Here is a 16,932-nt window from a genome sequence, read left to right as displayed (position 1 = left end):
GCTTCAGAGATGCTACGTGGAACCAGGCTTGTGTTTACAAAAAGTCATCTGAAAATAGTAACCGGTTACTCATAAAGTAGGAAAATACATAAGCCTGTATAAGGAAACACTCAGGGTCATGGAATCCCTTAGCTTTTTTTTTTTTTTTTTTTTTTTTTAATATGTTGTTGTATATATAGATGGTTCATCCATACACCAACCAAAAGCTTGAGACCTTCACGATAAGTCCAATTGTACATGCTTCAATGATGTATTCAATTGTACTGTCAGTGCTCACAAACATGTCCTGTAGCCACACTGAACACCAAGAGCATTCTCTTTTTTTCCTGAAATCAATAGTTTCCGAGTTGCTCACTGATCCACTCTGTAACCAGATGCTTGACAACCAGCCATTACAGAAGTCGCTTGCAAAGTAACAGCTGTTTATCACTTTAAATAGTCTTCAATTTAAAAAATTTGCAGTCTGATACAGAAGGCTAGGAGACCTGAACAATATGAAAGTGCTAGTCATTAATTTACAGAGATCAGGCATCACATAGTGCTATGAAGTATCCAATATGCTACATATGAATACAGCTGTTAACACCTTACAAATGCCTCTGGTGGTTTTTCAAGGCTACTTGAAAAATCAATAACCTTGGCTTGTATGTACATAAACATGAGCGTTTGTTTATGCAGAAAATAATGTAGATATCACCACTACCAGAGGTATAATCTTATTACGGCCATTTGGCCACAACAGTGATAATGAAATATTTAGTCCCATCATCAATTTCTAACTGTTAATCCCCCAAATTTGTTTAAGTGGGAAAAAAAACAAAAGAGTTGCCGCCATGGTATTCCCACCACATTGGGCTCCAGAAGACAACGTTGTTCAGAGCTTCTTCTCCTGCATCGTGCTCAAGTTCTTGGTTTGTTTTCCCCAGCCATTGGTTGCATTTTAGTTGCTTCCCCACATCTTCTGGCGCTATTTCCCCCATTTGACAGATTGAAGAATGACTGAGAAGAACCAGTTCTGGAACCACTACTTAAGGGAACAACACAAGCTTTTTTTCACTTCACTACAATCAGTCACAGAGTAATAAAAAGTAGAACGGATGACTCAATTCATTCCTGGAGCAGTGCCTCCAAAGTTGAAAGTAGATGGCACCACTGGCGCTGTGAACTTGTACCCGCCGTGTTTCTCGATCATCTTGGATTCTGCAATAAGATAACAAGCAACAGTGCTTAAAAATCACAGATGTGACCTCACGGGAAGTCTTGTTTACCGCTCATGTACACAGCTGGCGCTAGACCACCCCTAAAAGTTGGCCATTTTAAAAAAACAGTCAGACGGCCCAAGACAGACGACATGTTGCCACGTGAATAAGGCTTTTAAATCTCTTCCCTGTCCACAGAACACAGGAACAGAATGTGGAGACGAGACTAGGTGCCACACAGTGTGATCCGACGCGTTTTGGGGCATTTTATGACTTTATTATTCGTCAAGACAGATAACAGGAATGAGGAGAGAGAGATATTGGGAACAACACACTCAAAACACTGGACACTGCGGTTCATCGACAGCTCCTAAACTTTAGGCCACAAGCGTTAACAAAAGCCATGCAGGCAGAACGATCCACAGTGTATTGGCATTTTACAATTGAACTTGGATTTTAACAAACATTTATTACGATTCTATTTCTTAAATAATCATCCCAGATTCATATCTTAGTGCCCATAAAAAAGGCACAAAGGTGGCTGATTGCAACATGCTGGACTGTATAGTGTAATTGTGTAATATAGTATAAGGCTATGAATACTATAGTTATTTTACTCCAGGTGAATGTTTAGATGAAATTTCATTTATAAGAACATTTAAAATTAAAAAAAAAAAAAGAAAAGCAACAGAACTCAATAAAAAAAAAAAAAAAAAAGCAGGAAATAGTAGCATGTAAAAAACAGTTTGCTTTATTGTCAGACTGAAGTGCCGCATCAGAGTTTAATTGGAAATTTGGATTGCAGTCTCAGCAGGCGCTCACCATGTGCTGCCCGTCTCTGGTCTGCAAGTGTGCCAATGTCCTGAAGGTGTTTGCCCTGATCCTCGTCAAGGGTCTGTGTTAGTGCCTGGTACCATGCTGGGTCACGGCTCTGGATATCTGCGTCACAGTAAAGTAAGATTAGGGATCCATACTTGTGTCACAGAGCTATTTAAATCTCATTTTGCTTATCACAAGCTTTCACATCAGCAGGTGGTCCTCTTACTCTGTAGTATGGCTTTGAAGATCTGATACTCGTCCACTAGGTTGTCTTCATCATCTACAGCTGTAGTGTAGCCCTCAAGTGCCGTCTCCTCGGCGTCATCCTCCTCCCAGTCCTCGTCGTCTCCGTCCTCTCCCGCCTGCTTCGCCAGCATCTCCAGGTACTCCTGGCCTTCTTCATCAATGTCGTCCTCGTCACTACCCAGCTCCGCTGCAGTCATTCAGAGTTCAGGGAACACGTTAATACACTCGCCTTGCAGAGTAATACTGAACTTGACTGATGAGACACTGAATACATCAACACTATTGCCCTACCGTTGTTGTCGTCGTCGTCCTCCCCATCTTCATCGTCATCATCCTCGTCATTCTCGTGCTCTGCTCGACAGGCATACGCCCTCTTGAGGCCGTTGAACAGAAGGATGGCTGCTGGGAGAAGCTGGATGGCCACCTGGTTGACAGCCAGAGGCCTCTGCTCGAGGTCAATGAGTGCACAAATTCCAAGAATGCACATCTTTCTGTCATGGAGGCTGAGGGGCGCAAGGGGAACACAAAACTTAGTGGCATGTTTGATAACAGTTGGGAAATGTATTACTACATTTATGATTAACGGTAGCAGTAGTTGCAGCTATAGTATGACATTGAATATGATTAATAGCAGGCTCAAGACATTTATTGGCCGATTTAGAAACTGTTTTAACAGTCAGGACTGAGTGTACTCTAGTGCTTATTTGCACAGTTCAAATACTCATGAAACTCTTACCCAAGGAAGCAGTCCACATCTTTGAGCCACTGGGTTATGAAGTGGTTAGTGATAGGCTCCGTGTTGTTTGGAAAGCGTAGGTTCTCCAGAGTGTTGAGGAGAAGAGGGGGGCTGTAGTAAAGTGCGGCGATAGCCACCTGCAGGCACATAGTCCTCAGCTCGCTGGTCTTCACCTCCCGCGTCAAACGCTCCAACGCAGCAGCCACAAACAACGGCACAACCTGCAACAACAGACCATTGAGCTCTATCGAAGATAAACCTGCTATTACTTTACTTTTCTGGTTGTAGCTTTACAGTTAACTAGTTTGAGGTGTAAAATTGTTAGATACTGACCTGGTCAATGCCTCGACCTTTGCACTGCAGAATGATCACCTCCAGTAGCTTGGCTGCATGGCACTCTGGGTCCTCGCCAGGATCACCTGTCAGCACCTGAGTGAAGTGACAAGACTCAGGTGAACCTCCTAATACACACCAATCACCTCAAATAGTTAGCTGGAAACACAGTTCATTACATAATGCATCATCAATTGCTTCATTGTACCTTCTTGCACATGCTATAGATGATCTCCAGGTATTTGGTGTCAGATAGGAGAGTATCTGTGTCCACTGTGACATAGTTGTGAAGAAGCGGCATCATATCTGAAACAGAAAGATTTTCCCACAGCTGAGTTTACAGCTAAATTATAATATTGAAAATTGGCCGTTACAGAGTATGGATCCGGTACTAATGATCCTTTCTATTTTACAACTTAACATCTGGTTCTTAGCCAACCACACACACACACCTGTGAAGTAGTCAAATCCATCTTGCTGGAAGACTTCATACACCAGTGGAAGGAGCTGCCACATCTGTGCCGACACCTGCTGGCAGGTCAGGCTGTGAGCCAAGGACAAGATCTCCTCGTAGAACTCTGGGAAAAGAAAAGGTCAAGACACTTGAGTCACTGTAGGTAAATATAGTCTGTGTTTCAATAGTCTCTTAGGCAGGCAGACATAGTTTTAGTGCAACATGCTGGTGGAATGTGGATGGACCTGCTTACCCAGTACATGTTGCTGCAAGACAGTGCCGATCACCTGCAGACAGATGCCCTCCAGCTGCTGGGTGATCTGAAACAGCACGAGGGTTAAATGAGGACAATGAGGACTTAAACATAATAGAGAAGATGAAGCTGCCATCATCAAATACAGAACAGCATGTTCCTTCTACTACAAACACACGGAGCATTCTGTTGCAGCCATCGAGCGCAAGTTAAAAATAAAAGAGCGGTGGGAGAGGAGATTTGCTCTTTGTGTCTAATAAGAGATGAGGAAAGAAAATTGGACTTCAAGGATTTCCCTTTTATTATTAAAATGAAAACTGCTACAAAAAGTACAATAAACAATCTAACAAATTACTGCAATATCCAAGAAAAATGAATTTTCTCATTAGTAGGCTTATAAATGAATAAATAAACATGTAGCCTGTGCCAACATAATATAAAAGACCTGGCTTTGCTGATACCGTCTATCGATCTCCTCCGCTGCATTTCAGCATCTTAGACAGTGCCCCACACACACACACACACACACACACACACACACACACACACACACACACACACACACACACACACACACACACACACACACACACACACACACACACACACACACACACACACACACACACACACACACACACGTCTGAAAATAACTCATAATTAATGTTGATGCATACACAGTATGCTACCGACCACTTCAAACAGAGAAAAAAAACAGTTTTAAAGCATATTTTAACCAAATGATTCAATTAACGAGCAACCAGCATTGCTACATTTTGAGTCAAATTAATTAGAAGCAACGAGGATAGGCACCTCGTCACCATTAATGTTTTTCATGTACCTGGTGTTTCAATCCTGTAATGTCCAATTGAACAGGTTACATGTTCCTGTAAATTCATTGGTCAAATAAAAGTGATTCCAGTTCTTTGTAGTGAAGCGAGCTACACCGACGTATCACTGAAATCTAAACTGTTGAACCGTCAAGGAGTTAATTATCCTCAGTGTAAACTAATGCGTGGTCAAATCCAATGGCTTCGAGCACAAGATCTCCTGTGTTTTATCAGACATGGTGGCGATATATCTAGCGTCTGCCTCAGCGTCTGAGTCACTTTGAACACAGTGAGAACAGAGCGTGTTCCCAGGAGTTGGTGGGTGGCTGAAGTGTGTTGGCAGGAACTCTACAGCAGACCAGAGCTGCTTCTGCAGAGGAAGTGGCACCGATGAGTGATCGGCCTGAAGTGTGTGTGTGTGTGTGTGTGTGTGTGTGTGTGTGTGTGTGTGTGTGTGTGTGTGTGTGTGTGTGTGTAGGCAGCACGCTTAGTGCTATGCTGCTCACCTCTTTGTGGTCCTCCACCACACTTAGCAATGTGTCAATGGTGTTGAGGATGCCCATGGCCGTCACCGCCTTGTCATCTCCTCCCTCCTCATCAGGGCCTGTCTGAATCACCTGGTTGAACGTCATAGCCTGACAAAGAGCAAACACAGAGACTATTATGATTGTGTCCGCAGTCGCTTTCTGAGAGGGGAACATCCAACATCCGCAATCAGTGCATTCACACGGCAAAACTTCTGATGGCTCACGAGAAGATAAGCAAACATGTTCTCTGGCATTTTGTCGAGACAATTACATTCCAGGTACCGTAACTTGGATATGTAGTTGCCAGTAAGGCACATTACAGTTTCAGAGAAAACCAGATTATTGTCTCAGTGGGTGAGTATCATCTTGGCCATTTTAAACATTTGTTTTTCTCCTAGGATAGTTCTCATACATTACAGCCATAGGGGAAGTGTATTAAGGCACCCAGTGATGGCATTATGTGAAATGACAACATTAACATGTAGTGTCTTTTACTGCTTCGCACTTACCAAGTGCTGCGTCATCTCCACTGCAATTGGAGTCACCTCCTCGCTGTATTCACAAATCATCTTCTGTATGACATTGGTGAGGTCATCGTTTTCCGTTTCCCTGACGATGTGCAGGAGTGCCTGCATCACTGGCCGGATAAAGGGGGTGATGTATTCTTTGGCTAAAGAATAAAAACACACAAGTTAATTCAGACACTCAAAGAAAACTACAAACTTACACAAACTTCATAGAAGAATGATTGTGTATGAAATGCAGTCAGTAGAACATGACTTGCTCACCTTTCTCCTGGTTGCTGATGAGAACCTGCAGGGCAATAGCAGCCTCCACCTTAACCGGCATCTCATTGTCATTGATTAGACAGAGGCGGGTCAGCTCAAGAGCGGTCTGCAGGTTCTGGTCACTTTTGAACTTCACCTCACAGAAGTAATGCAGCACCCAGCAGGCCTGTGTGAAAACAGAGGTTAAGGAAAAACCAAAAGCAAAGCACTGAGACAACAAAACAAGTTTGTGTGAATTCAAAGCCGTTATTCCGTCATGCCAAGTCTTAGGTCTGCCTGTTGGGGCATGATCACTTACTCTGGCTCTCATGTAGCCCAGTTCACTGCGGAACAGGGGGAAGACGTGATTCTGCAGCATGAACTCCATCTGGTCCTTATAAATCTTTTTCTGTGGAGATAAATAAATAAAAACTTGTTGGATACGTTCTAGAAACAGTTCAGATTAGGGATGGGATGAGAATCTGTTCATGGTCAGATTCCGCTGTGACTCTTGATTCCTCTTCCTGATGCTTTCTGTTAACATGTATCATGTTTCAGTTTGTTTGGGAGTGGATGCATTGACTGGCACCATGGCACAGAGGATACTTAGCAGCACTAACAAACCTGAGGGGACACGCCCTGTTTTTTCCCTGATAATGAATGCTACATTATCAACAAACCCGAGTTGAAATTGGCAGGAAAAGAGCTAGTTAACGTTGCCGTTACCATTACCTGTCCTGCTGGGCCAAATAACAGAGCTACTAGCTAACGTAAACGAAGTTTGCATGAGTCACATTATGGTGTCTATTTTTAGCCTGCTCTACTGGTTAGGTTAGTTTGGTCAATCTTTGCACTACTCATTATTTTAGCTCAGTTAATAATACCATCATTGTATATACTGTGCATTTTTAATATTTTACTCTGTCACTTTAATTGCTTAGGTATATTTTTTTGCTGCTGTAACAAACAAATTTCCCCTTGCGGGATGAATAAAGTAACCATCCATCTATCCATGCAGCTTTCTCTATATGCCCATAGCTAAACCAACTTCTGCACAATCTCTTGCCCCTGTTAAATCATAATTTCCAGCTGAATGCTCATGAGGGCTGTCATGGTAAAAACAAACAAACAGCAAGGTGCAGTGAAAATGTTTCAGATGTTCAAAACCTGTTTTGTTCTGAACAGAAACAAAGGTCTCTTATAATCTCTGTGTAGAAAAGATGAAAAGTCAAAGAGGTGGTGCTATCAAGCTGGCTGAGAGGCGTTTACCTTCAGAAGGATTTCAGCCAAAGAGCCAATCATGTGGAGGGCACCATCCTTTTTCCTGGGGTCAGAGGCGGGATCAGTGAGAATCTGGTAGCAGAAGCCCATAGTCTTTTGCAGCACCTAAACACAGCAAGAGCATACCAGGTTAGGCCTCAATAAATATCAATTGTAGGGACAGTTCTTCTAACTGAATTAACAAAAAACATTCAACTTACCTCTTTCCTCTTGTTGCAGGCAGTGAAGAGGAGAGTCTGGGCTGCTGTCGTTGGAGAGATGAAGTCCTCAAATACGTCTAAGGGGGACAGCAGAGATTGGATAAATGATCGGCCATCACGAGTACACAATAATACTTGTGAATTGCAGGCATCAACTTTCTCTGCTTACCAAACTTCATGCGGATGTACTCGTATGGATCCTCTTGCCACAGTTCCTCATCACTGTCTGTGTAACACATGAGGGGGAAGACCACATCCTGAATGATGCCCTGAAAAACACAATAAAGAGTCACAATCAGAGAGTGATGTTGGCTGAGACGGTACATATTGGCAGCGCTTTAGCTTCATGCTTCTACTGGTTACAACTAGACCATCAAAAGATAGTCTTACAGTGCTGTTACCGCAGAGCTATCATCTAAGAGTTGTCATTTTAAGGTTATTTAGACATGTTTTATGCGTACCTGGATGTGTGGTTTGAGGTTTCTCCACGTCAGAGCATGTGCTATGCCCTGGTTGATGTAGTTGAGTGTCTGTTGGAGTACTCTGGGAGCCACATATTGCTTTTCCTTGAACTGGTATAAGACTTTCAGCAGCACCTAGTAGACAGATGTACAAAGACATTCCTTACACACGTGAGAGGTGCACTTCAAAAGACGCACTGTTCAGTCCGACTGGAGAGCTGCTGCTTACATTATGTCCTCTGAAATTCTTACCTGTTGAGCAGGAACTGCATATTCCTTTAGGAAAAGTTCAGCAAACTCTGCATACTCTTTTGTTGTGTTGCCTGGGCTTCCATACCTGGAAAGATGGTTTAATATAGCAAACGCTGTTAAACAGGTTTGTGTCTTTTAGTAAAAAAAGGCAAGAGAAAAGCGTATGGATTTTTACCTCTCAAACAGACGAGCCATGATGTGAAGGGCCCACTTCTTACACTTCCACCACGGCAGCTCAGGTCGCTCATCTTCATCTACCTGCATCGTCTCCTGCGCAAGCCAAAAACAGCGTTGGCACAGTCAGCTTGTGGATAACTCAAATGTTTACATCTTGGACAAACAAATCATTTTTAAGGAGTAATTGGCAATATTGGTGCAGTATGAATGAACTGTGTCTCCTTACCGGAGGCACATCTCTATCCACTACTGTCTTCAGGATCTCCATCCACTCCGTCAGGTTCTGCCTGTTGATGAGTTCCAGAGGGAGGTTGTACTGTGGAGATGAACAAGTCCGTTTTTAAGGATACATCTAGAACATCTACATTTAGATATATTCACACCAAAAGGGGTCACAGATTTAAGACTAAAATACTTATTTTATTAAAAGAAGTGCTTTTCAAAACACAGAGATTAGGCAATACTGATGTAAATAAAATCCCCCGTTACGCCGACTTTGCTTTTTCCCTACTGAACCAAACAACGGCGGCGTAATGCCTGCCCAGTGTGTGATTTCAGATAGCATGCCCACACCACAGGAGCAAAAGAGGACCGATGTTCAACATGACAGTGTCAACGTCTACTGTAAGGTATAACATGAGCACCGGGCCGTGACTAAACCTTTACCGTCCACGTTATAGCAGCTACTGGTTGAGCAAAAACTATTGAAAGGCTTTTTAAAACAAATCTTTATAAAGAAAAAGACAAACACAAGTTTTTATTCTTCTTCATTAACCCCCCCCCCTTAAAAGAAGATGCCATGAGCGGTGAAATTACCTGGAAGAGGGCATAGAGGATCTTGAAGATCTGTTTTTGTATGAGGACAGAGTCACTGGAGTGGTCAGGGAGCAGCTGGATAAAGCGTTCTTTCAGCATGGGCATGAAGATGTGCATGGCAGCCACGAGAGGTTGACGCTCTTCTGGTTTCTTATATCTATTTCACAATAGCACAATGTTAACCCCCCATGTCATGTGCTATAATACAAAATAAAGTTTAGATTGACAACCCTGACTTACTCGTAGTTTTTGACGAGCTGGTAAAGGCAGAGCAAGATGCCCAGCCATCCTGCACTGTTGTCCGACTGCAGGTAGAAGCCAATCTTGTCCACGATGGTCGTCCACTTGCCAGGGTAGTCATGCTTGATCATGTGGTGGATACATGTCGTCAACTGGACTCTGACGAGTTCAAATAAAGACATTTTTTTATTGATTAATTTAGACAAACTTAGATGAAAAACTAAATCTCCTGAGCTCCTCTCACTCTACTCAACCTGCAGGGTGCAAGTGTGGTTACCTGATGCGCTCGGGGGAGTGGATGATGGCCTCCACTATGTTGTCTCGAATGAACAGCCGGTCGTCATCTGGGATGTTGTTGACAGCAGGAGTCTCTGTGACTGAAGCGTCGCCGTCACTCCAGTGTTGGGTTATCATGTTCTTCAGGTAAATCACACCTAGACAGAGAGACCGCCACAAGGGTCAGCTATTTAACAGTACAAAATGTATATGTGTATATATATATATATATATATATATATATATATATATATATATATATATATATAATTTATTGGAGGGATGGAGAGCTAAATGTCGCTCATGTGCAACTTATTGTATACACCAGTACAAGTGATTGATAGTCCGACGTAAAGCAGCTGCAGATAAGGTTGGACACCATGTATGGAATTTTAAAAACCATACGTGGTGCACAACCTCACGCGACTCCCAAATGTGCACCCATCATGTTGACTGCATTTACATCACCATGACTGTAAATGCAAAAATAAATTCTTCCATCTGCAGGTCAGTAGTTCTGAATGTGGCACATGGTTGGGAGTCGGGTTCACTTCCACAATGCGGGCCCCGCTGTGAGTTCTGTGGCTCGCAGGGAGCGGCGTCTGAGGCGAATGTCAGACTGCTGACACAAACGTCTACACCGCGAGCGAGGCAATCATAATCCAGCCTATCAATGCTGACAGAGCACAAACCCCCCCTCCCCTCTGCTAATGACCCCCAGACTACACGATCACCCAGCGCTGCAAAGCCACGAACAATCAGTCGTGTAAATTAGAGTCATGGACAGGAGGAAAATTACTTCTTGAAAATGTCTGGCTGAATGAAACTGCTGAGAGGCCAATATATGGTAGAAAAGGACAAAGTAAACCAAAAATAAAATGGGCATATAAATGTGGTGAAATACCGACTTCAGGTATGATAACAGTGGTGCTTATCAAACTCAGCTATTCTGACTAGCCACTCTCTAATATATCATCTGAACAATTTGTGTTTCTCGTGAATTAACTACTTAAAATGACCTTAAAATCGGTTTAAAAAAAACAAAAACACACATTTGGCAGCAAAAACTTCAGAAGCAGAGATCTCAAAAACTCCCCATGTACTGGACATGCTGCCAATACGGATTCAAAAACAACTCAAACCCACATTAAATGACGCTGCCTGTTATAAAACCACTTTGATGAAAGCATTTGATCATCTATTCACTGAAGATGTGTAGTACGTGCCAATCAAATTAAATGATCGTAGCAGTGTGACAGCATTTTTTTAATGTTGGCCTGCTTTCCAACATCACGCCAGACAGGAGCTACACGCATAACAATCCAACCTTTGTGTATCGACGAAGTGCCAAAACAATATGTTAAGACAATGTAGCCCTAAACGGACATGATTCAAACACGTTTTTAAAATGTCGTCATCTCAGAATAACGATATAATCAATTTGTTGTCACAAGTAAACAAAGGCGCGTTTCCTCTTATTACTTAAAATGTTTCTCAGAGATCAGAGCACAATGCCAGCATGCATCTCCACAGTCCAATCAGCTGACACTCAAGTTGTACCTCACCTATATACAGACGCTCATAGTAAATGCCTTAAATTGGCCCAGATCCAGCTGACCATAAACTGTAAAGAATACTCTATACAGTCTAAGGAGCTGACAGCTAGCAACAGACTTGGTGAAGTTAGAATGCTACTTGTGTGACTTTGTCCGGTTTTCAAAATAAGGTGTTAACAAGGGTAATATTAAGTGAACTATATTCACAAGCAGTATAAAACATTTTACCTGTACCTCTTATAAATTAATTTTAAAAAAACACCACAAAATTACGAGGGAAATGTCATTCTTAAATGTTTGGTTGCTGGAAAATAACAATTTAATGAAAATTGAAATAAATGAATTATTCTGGATGACACACATTTGCGTTAAAGAAATCTCTCACTACATACAAGATCAAGAGTTTTTCTATCAATTTAGAGATTCAAATTTCAACATTTCTACCATGAAACAGCTACAGTAGTGAGATGTCCTGAAGACAAAAATCAACCATTGTCAGAAACAATGAGTCTTTATAGTGTTCAGAAATGAAGCCATTTCACAGTAGAAATGTGTGAATTTTACTATGGAAAATCTCATAATTGATAGTCAGATTCTTGATTTAGTGTTTGTATGACGTTAGCTGTCTTCAACTCAAATTATTGGTCATCACTAGGAATTCTTATTTATTTTCCAGCAACACAAAAACCAAAGAAAATAGACATTAACCTCACAACTTCGTGGTATTTTCTTTATAATGCATAAAAGGATACAGGCAACATATTTTATACTTCTTTTGATATAATAATGAATAATATATATATATATATATATATATATATATATATATATATAAATAAATAAATAAATAAATAAAATGCAGTTCGTACATACCCTTGGTACCACCTTTTTTTGAAAACCGGACGTAGTCATAAAGGAATCCTTCAAGGAACCTCCAGCCATTCTTGGTATCCCTCCGCTAACTTCACAGAGTCCATACTGTCAGCTTGAATTCATTTACCGACAGCTAATTTGATTCAGAGCAGCATCAGCGCAGTCTGAGGAGCTACTCCTCCTTTATTCTGCTTTAAACACTGTCAAGACATTTTTCCTACAGATGGAAAAGTAATTAATTGCACCATAGCACAGCTATTTATCGGCTTCATTTGCTGATACAGCTACAGATACTTGAGGTGGACACACAACGATTCAGATCCTATCTGTGTACTTTCTGCAACAACTTTGGTCACGAGTTTCACTTTGGACATGTATGTTTCCCTCCCTCGACACCTTCCTCACAGAGCAGCATTTGACTGAAGCAAAACAAGCTATATTTAACAAATTCCACATGTCCACTGCTCTTCAGCGAGGCACTTTAGCCACACAAAAACACAAGTGGGAGTCATGTAACACGGCTAAATGATCTTTTCAGAAACTATTATATAAGTGACCTGTTTAACTTGGGATCGTGGAGAATATCTAGTCTATTTCTCATATAACGCAATCGGACAAAATTGGAGTCAGATGCAAAGTGGTAGATCACACAGTGCCGGAGTGGCAACCCACATAACAACAACACTGAAAATAGAAAAGGACAACTTAATTTCCTCAGCAAGTGTTATTATGCACGCTTTATAGTTTGGAGCATTGACGACAAGGTGAAGTTTTCATCCAGCTTCACGAATATTTATTTCTACGTCTTAAAATCTATCTCAATCTAATTCTGGATTTTTATTTGGGGATTTAATCTCAGTCACAATTGCAAAGTCCTAGCATATGAAGGTCATTATTTAACATTCAACCCTCTGATAAATGTCTTGAAATGTCATTAGCAAACCAGTGTAATTGCTTTTAGACCGTTTTGGAGAATAGCTTTTAATTAATTAGGCGTTTTCCCTGTAAGATGTGTTTTTAACAGGTCCTATCTGGCAGCACCGTAACCCTCGGTTTGTGTTTTCAATCTCCATCTCAGCTTCAAGTCAAGTCAGTTGACTGTAAAGAAGTGCTGGTACCACTCCTTAAGCTACCAGCAGATAGCAGGGACTAAATCCTTATTTTAAACTGCAATATTTAAGACTTTCATTTAAATAAATGTCTTTTAAATCACGGTCCCTCGCTGAAGGAGGTAACGCAGTGCTGCCAAATCAGAGCACAAGTCCGTTGTTTTCACTCCAATAGAAACTCTAAATCAATGAGCACTGTAACACTTAAGATGAATAAGATATGCAGAGGGGATTTTATGCTCAATCTAGTTTTATATGAAGATCATCTTTCACAGGCTGCAGGACTGTTTTCTCAAGCCACGGTCTAGACTCACCTGCTTGTCTGACGGGCAAATCCAGCTGATCAGACATGGTGACACGCAGCAGTGTGGACACAAAGTTGACCTGGGTGTGACCCTGAAAATCATGAGAGAACAGCTGAATGTAAAGCAGTCATAAAACGCTGAAAACAACATTAAGAATCACATTGTTCATACAGTGGTGTGTGGAGTAGGTTTCATATGAACCCTACTTGGAGTTATTAAGCCAGGAGGTTGTATTTTAGACAAGCTCAGCACACATTATGTTTAGCTTACAGGTGTCGCAAAATCACTAGTGCTTAATATTTTGAAATTGATGAATAATGTTTTGCTTTGTTGCATTTTTACATTAAAAAAAAAAAAAAGGTTTACAGCACATATAGTTCTGGGCTATTGTCTCCTTACAGAATTAAAGCTGCTATTGGTTGGTTCCTGTGAAGATGTAAAGGTGATAAATATGAGATGAACATGTTGTCAAGCCTTATTCAATTTTTATCTGGCCATTTTCCATGAAAAAACAAAGTCAGAGTTATGACTAAGCAAAGCGCTGTATTTAGAAAACATGCACTCCGACAGATTTACTCCATCCTCCTCCAGTAGACATGACTTTTTGTTCTGTACACAACTCCAATAACTCCAGCCAGCTATGTAAGAATACTCTCCAAGCTACACCATTCAAGTGAGCCATTACTATCAATGCATGTGTGGGTGTAAAAAAAAAAAAACCCAGCCCAAGACAAATGCCACTGCCAAAAATAAACATGGAGGAAGGAAAACACACTCCACACATGTGCTATGCCGGGATTATTATCACTTGAATATAAAACATGAAATAGGCCTCAGTTTGTGATAAATGTCACACGGTGACTAACACAGCTCAGATAGAGAGTGGGGCTTAATCATGGTACTGTGATTTGTAAGTAGTCTCTCAAAATTGGGCTTCAAAACAAACAATTCAAGGACTGCATGTACTGATGATCAATACAGGTGATAAAACAATCTGTGAGCATCATGACATGAAGGCTTTAAGTTGTTATATTTAGGACGTCCATACTAACTGATACATTTATGGTAAATTTGCAAACTATTAATTTACTACTTTAATTGTACTATACATAACGTTATGTATCAAACAAGAGAGGACTCCATAGTTTAAATTGTAGTCAAAGTTACCAAGTCCAGTCTCAATCTTAGCTATTGAACCTGTCTGAGAGTTCATTTGTACAGAGTAACGTTATATAAGCTTGCAGACGACACCAAATGTTATAAACACTCTAAAGTTTAGCGATAAGCAACATACTAAAAAGGAAAACATAACTGGAGAGAGAGAGAGACAGAGAGAGAAGAACTTTTTTTTCACCAGAGTTGCTAAGTCGGTTAACAGTAGCTCACGTGGAACTCTGCTAACGTAAAACTTATTTTTATATATTTTATTAAGTAGCTATAAAGTCACCGATCAGAAATTAAATGTAGCTACTGTAAGCAACAACGAAATTGTTGGTTCGTGGAAATGTTATTGCGTTGCTGAATAATGTCATCACTTCAGGGCTTGTCACAGTGACACGTGAGCAGCAGCTATGTAGCGGAGCTATGGCAGCTCACCCAACAAGCTAAGTTAGCTAGCCGACATTAGCCACACGGCTAGGACTCAGTGTCCTGTTGTTAAATACGCTAACTAGCACATGCCCCACGTTTCAGGTTGCTTCACTTGTTGTTTATCACACCTGTCATCGTATTCTTGTGTCGTGTCAGCTCCGAAATTAGTCAAAACTATACCAAAAAACTGTGTGTGACGAGCTAATAATTATCTCCTCAGCGGAGCAAGAGGCGCTAGCTGGGTTAGCATTAGCGACACAGCTGGCTCACCATGAAGCTAACGCTGGTTACTGAAACATAAGTGTCATCGAAATAAAAAATACTGTTGAATTCATACTAATGGCTCTACGCTGTTGATAGGAACGAGGGTATAATATGAAGTATAACCGCTACTTGTCGAGTAGCGGAATGTAGCCGTTGGTCTGTCACAGTAGCAGTAGCAGAGCCTGCGTGATCGCACCATCTTGATGTTGTGAACGGCCGAGGCCCGGCCCAGGACCGCGCCACAACCTCCATCACCACTAACGGCTAATCTCAACTTTTACCTCGTTCAACTGTCTCTCCGCGGCCTCCCGTAGATTGGGGTCCATCGTGCCCCGAAGGGCCTCGACTAAAGACTCAGGATCCATGGCGAAAACTCTGCTTACGGCTCGGATTTTTGTTATATTTCAGACGTCTATCAATTCCCAGTCACTGCGCACATGGACGCACAGCTCTCCGGTTACCCGGCGCGAAAGGAAGCAGTGAATAAAGTACCCGGATAGATCAGCGCCAAATTTGTGCAACACGAACATCCGGCGGCGAATGCACAGCCTCGGGAATTGTAGTTCCCAGCGTAACTTTGGAACAACTTGCCCAATGTTATGTACAGTGCGTTAAAGACACAGGGAAGGTGACCCCCCTGCTGGTTGTCCTCATTTAAAAAAAGGAAATAAATATTTTGACTAATTCTTCAAACAATGAAACGGCCACAACAGGTGTTCACGCACTTAACTGAAGAGTATTAGTTATATATTATAAAAAAATATGATAGATTTTAATTGTATGTCTCATCTGATAATAATCCAAAATACATAACTTGATCTTCAGCTATAAGAATGTATGGTAGATTATACTTAGTTGTGAGGTCCATCATTTTGTCAGTAGACCTCTGTCACCATTGAGAAGCTAAAGTTTATTAATTACCCTATACTTTTTGTTGGACCCATTGTTGAATATGGCATAATAATAAACAAATCAAAAAGGGAGAATCACAAACGTCATATTAACTAACTAAACATATATAATAATAAATATAATGTTCATACTGACTAAATCAATAATCTTCAAAAGAGAGTAAAAAGTAGTTAAGCTATCACATTGGTCAGGGCACTGTGAATTAAACACTTCAATTTAACTGATTTGTTGTAATTCTCTGTCAATAAGATAGTGATATATTTGACAATCTTAGGCCTACTAAAGAACATGTTAACTATGCCGGTATTTCCAAAGAATAATGCAACTATTCAGGGTGTGCTGGGGGATGATTGGACATTCAGGCATAGCCTATTCATACATTATCACATTTCCTCGAAACAATACAAGGCCAAAATGCTAAATTTTAGTTTCAGTTGAAGCTCATATTGTCCTCTT

General features: G+C 41.1%; 1 protein-coding gene across 1 annotated transcript; it reads right to left on the bottom strand.

The window, feature by feature from the left end:
• Positions 1-133: 133 nt before the first annotated feature.
• On the bottom strand, positions 134-16,023 carry ipo7 (importin 7). Its single transcript, XM_079164520.1, has 25 exons — positions 15,846-16,023; positions 13,720-13,801; positions 9,869-10,025; positions 9,592-9,750; positions 9,352-9,508; positions 8,762-8,851; positions 8,534-8,628; positions 8,359-8,443; positions 8,107-8,241; positions 7,815-7,914; positions 7,646-7,722; positions 7,434-7,550; positions 6,484-6,573; positions 6,186-6,351; positions 5,907-6,067; positions 5,377-5,505; positions 4,041-4,107; positions 3,786-3,911; positions 3,542-3,639; positions 3,334-3,429; positions 3,001-3,221; positions 2,556-2,767; positions 2,245-2,451; positions 2,022-2,138; positions 134-1,200 (listed from the first exon to the last, which is right to left on the bottom strand). Exons 1-25 carry the CDS (start codon positions 15,927-15,929, stop codon positions 1,103-1,105), a joined length of 3,126 nt encoding a protein of 1,041 aa, XP_079020646.1. The 5' UTR covers positions 15,930-16,023; the 3' UTR covers positions 134-1,102.
• Positions 16,024-16,932: the final 909 nt, after the last annotated feature.

This window comes from Pholis gunnellus (genome assembly GCF_910591455.1).
Source record: "Pholis gunnellus genome assembly, chromosome: 1".
NCBI classification, from domain to species: Eukaryota; Metazoa; Chordata; class Actinopteri; order Perciformes; family Pholidae; genus Pholis; species Pholis gunnellus.
The sequence above is the reverse complement of the archived record's forward strand: the minus strand, read 5'-3'. Positions and strand labels throughout refer to the sequence as shown.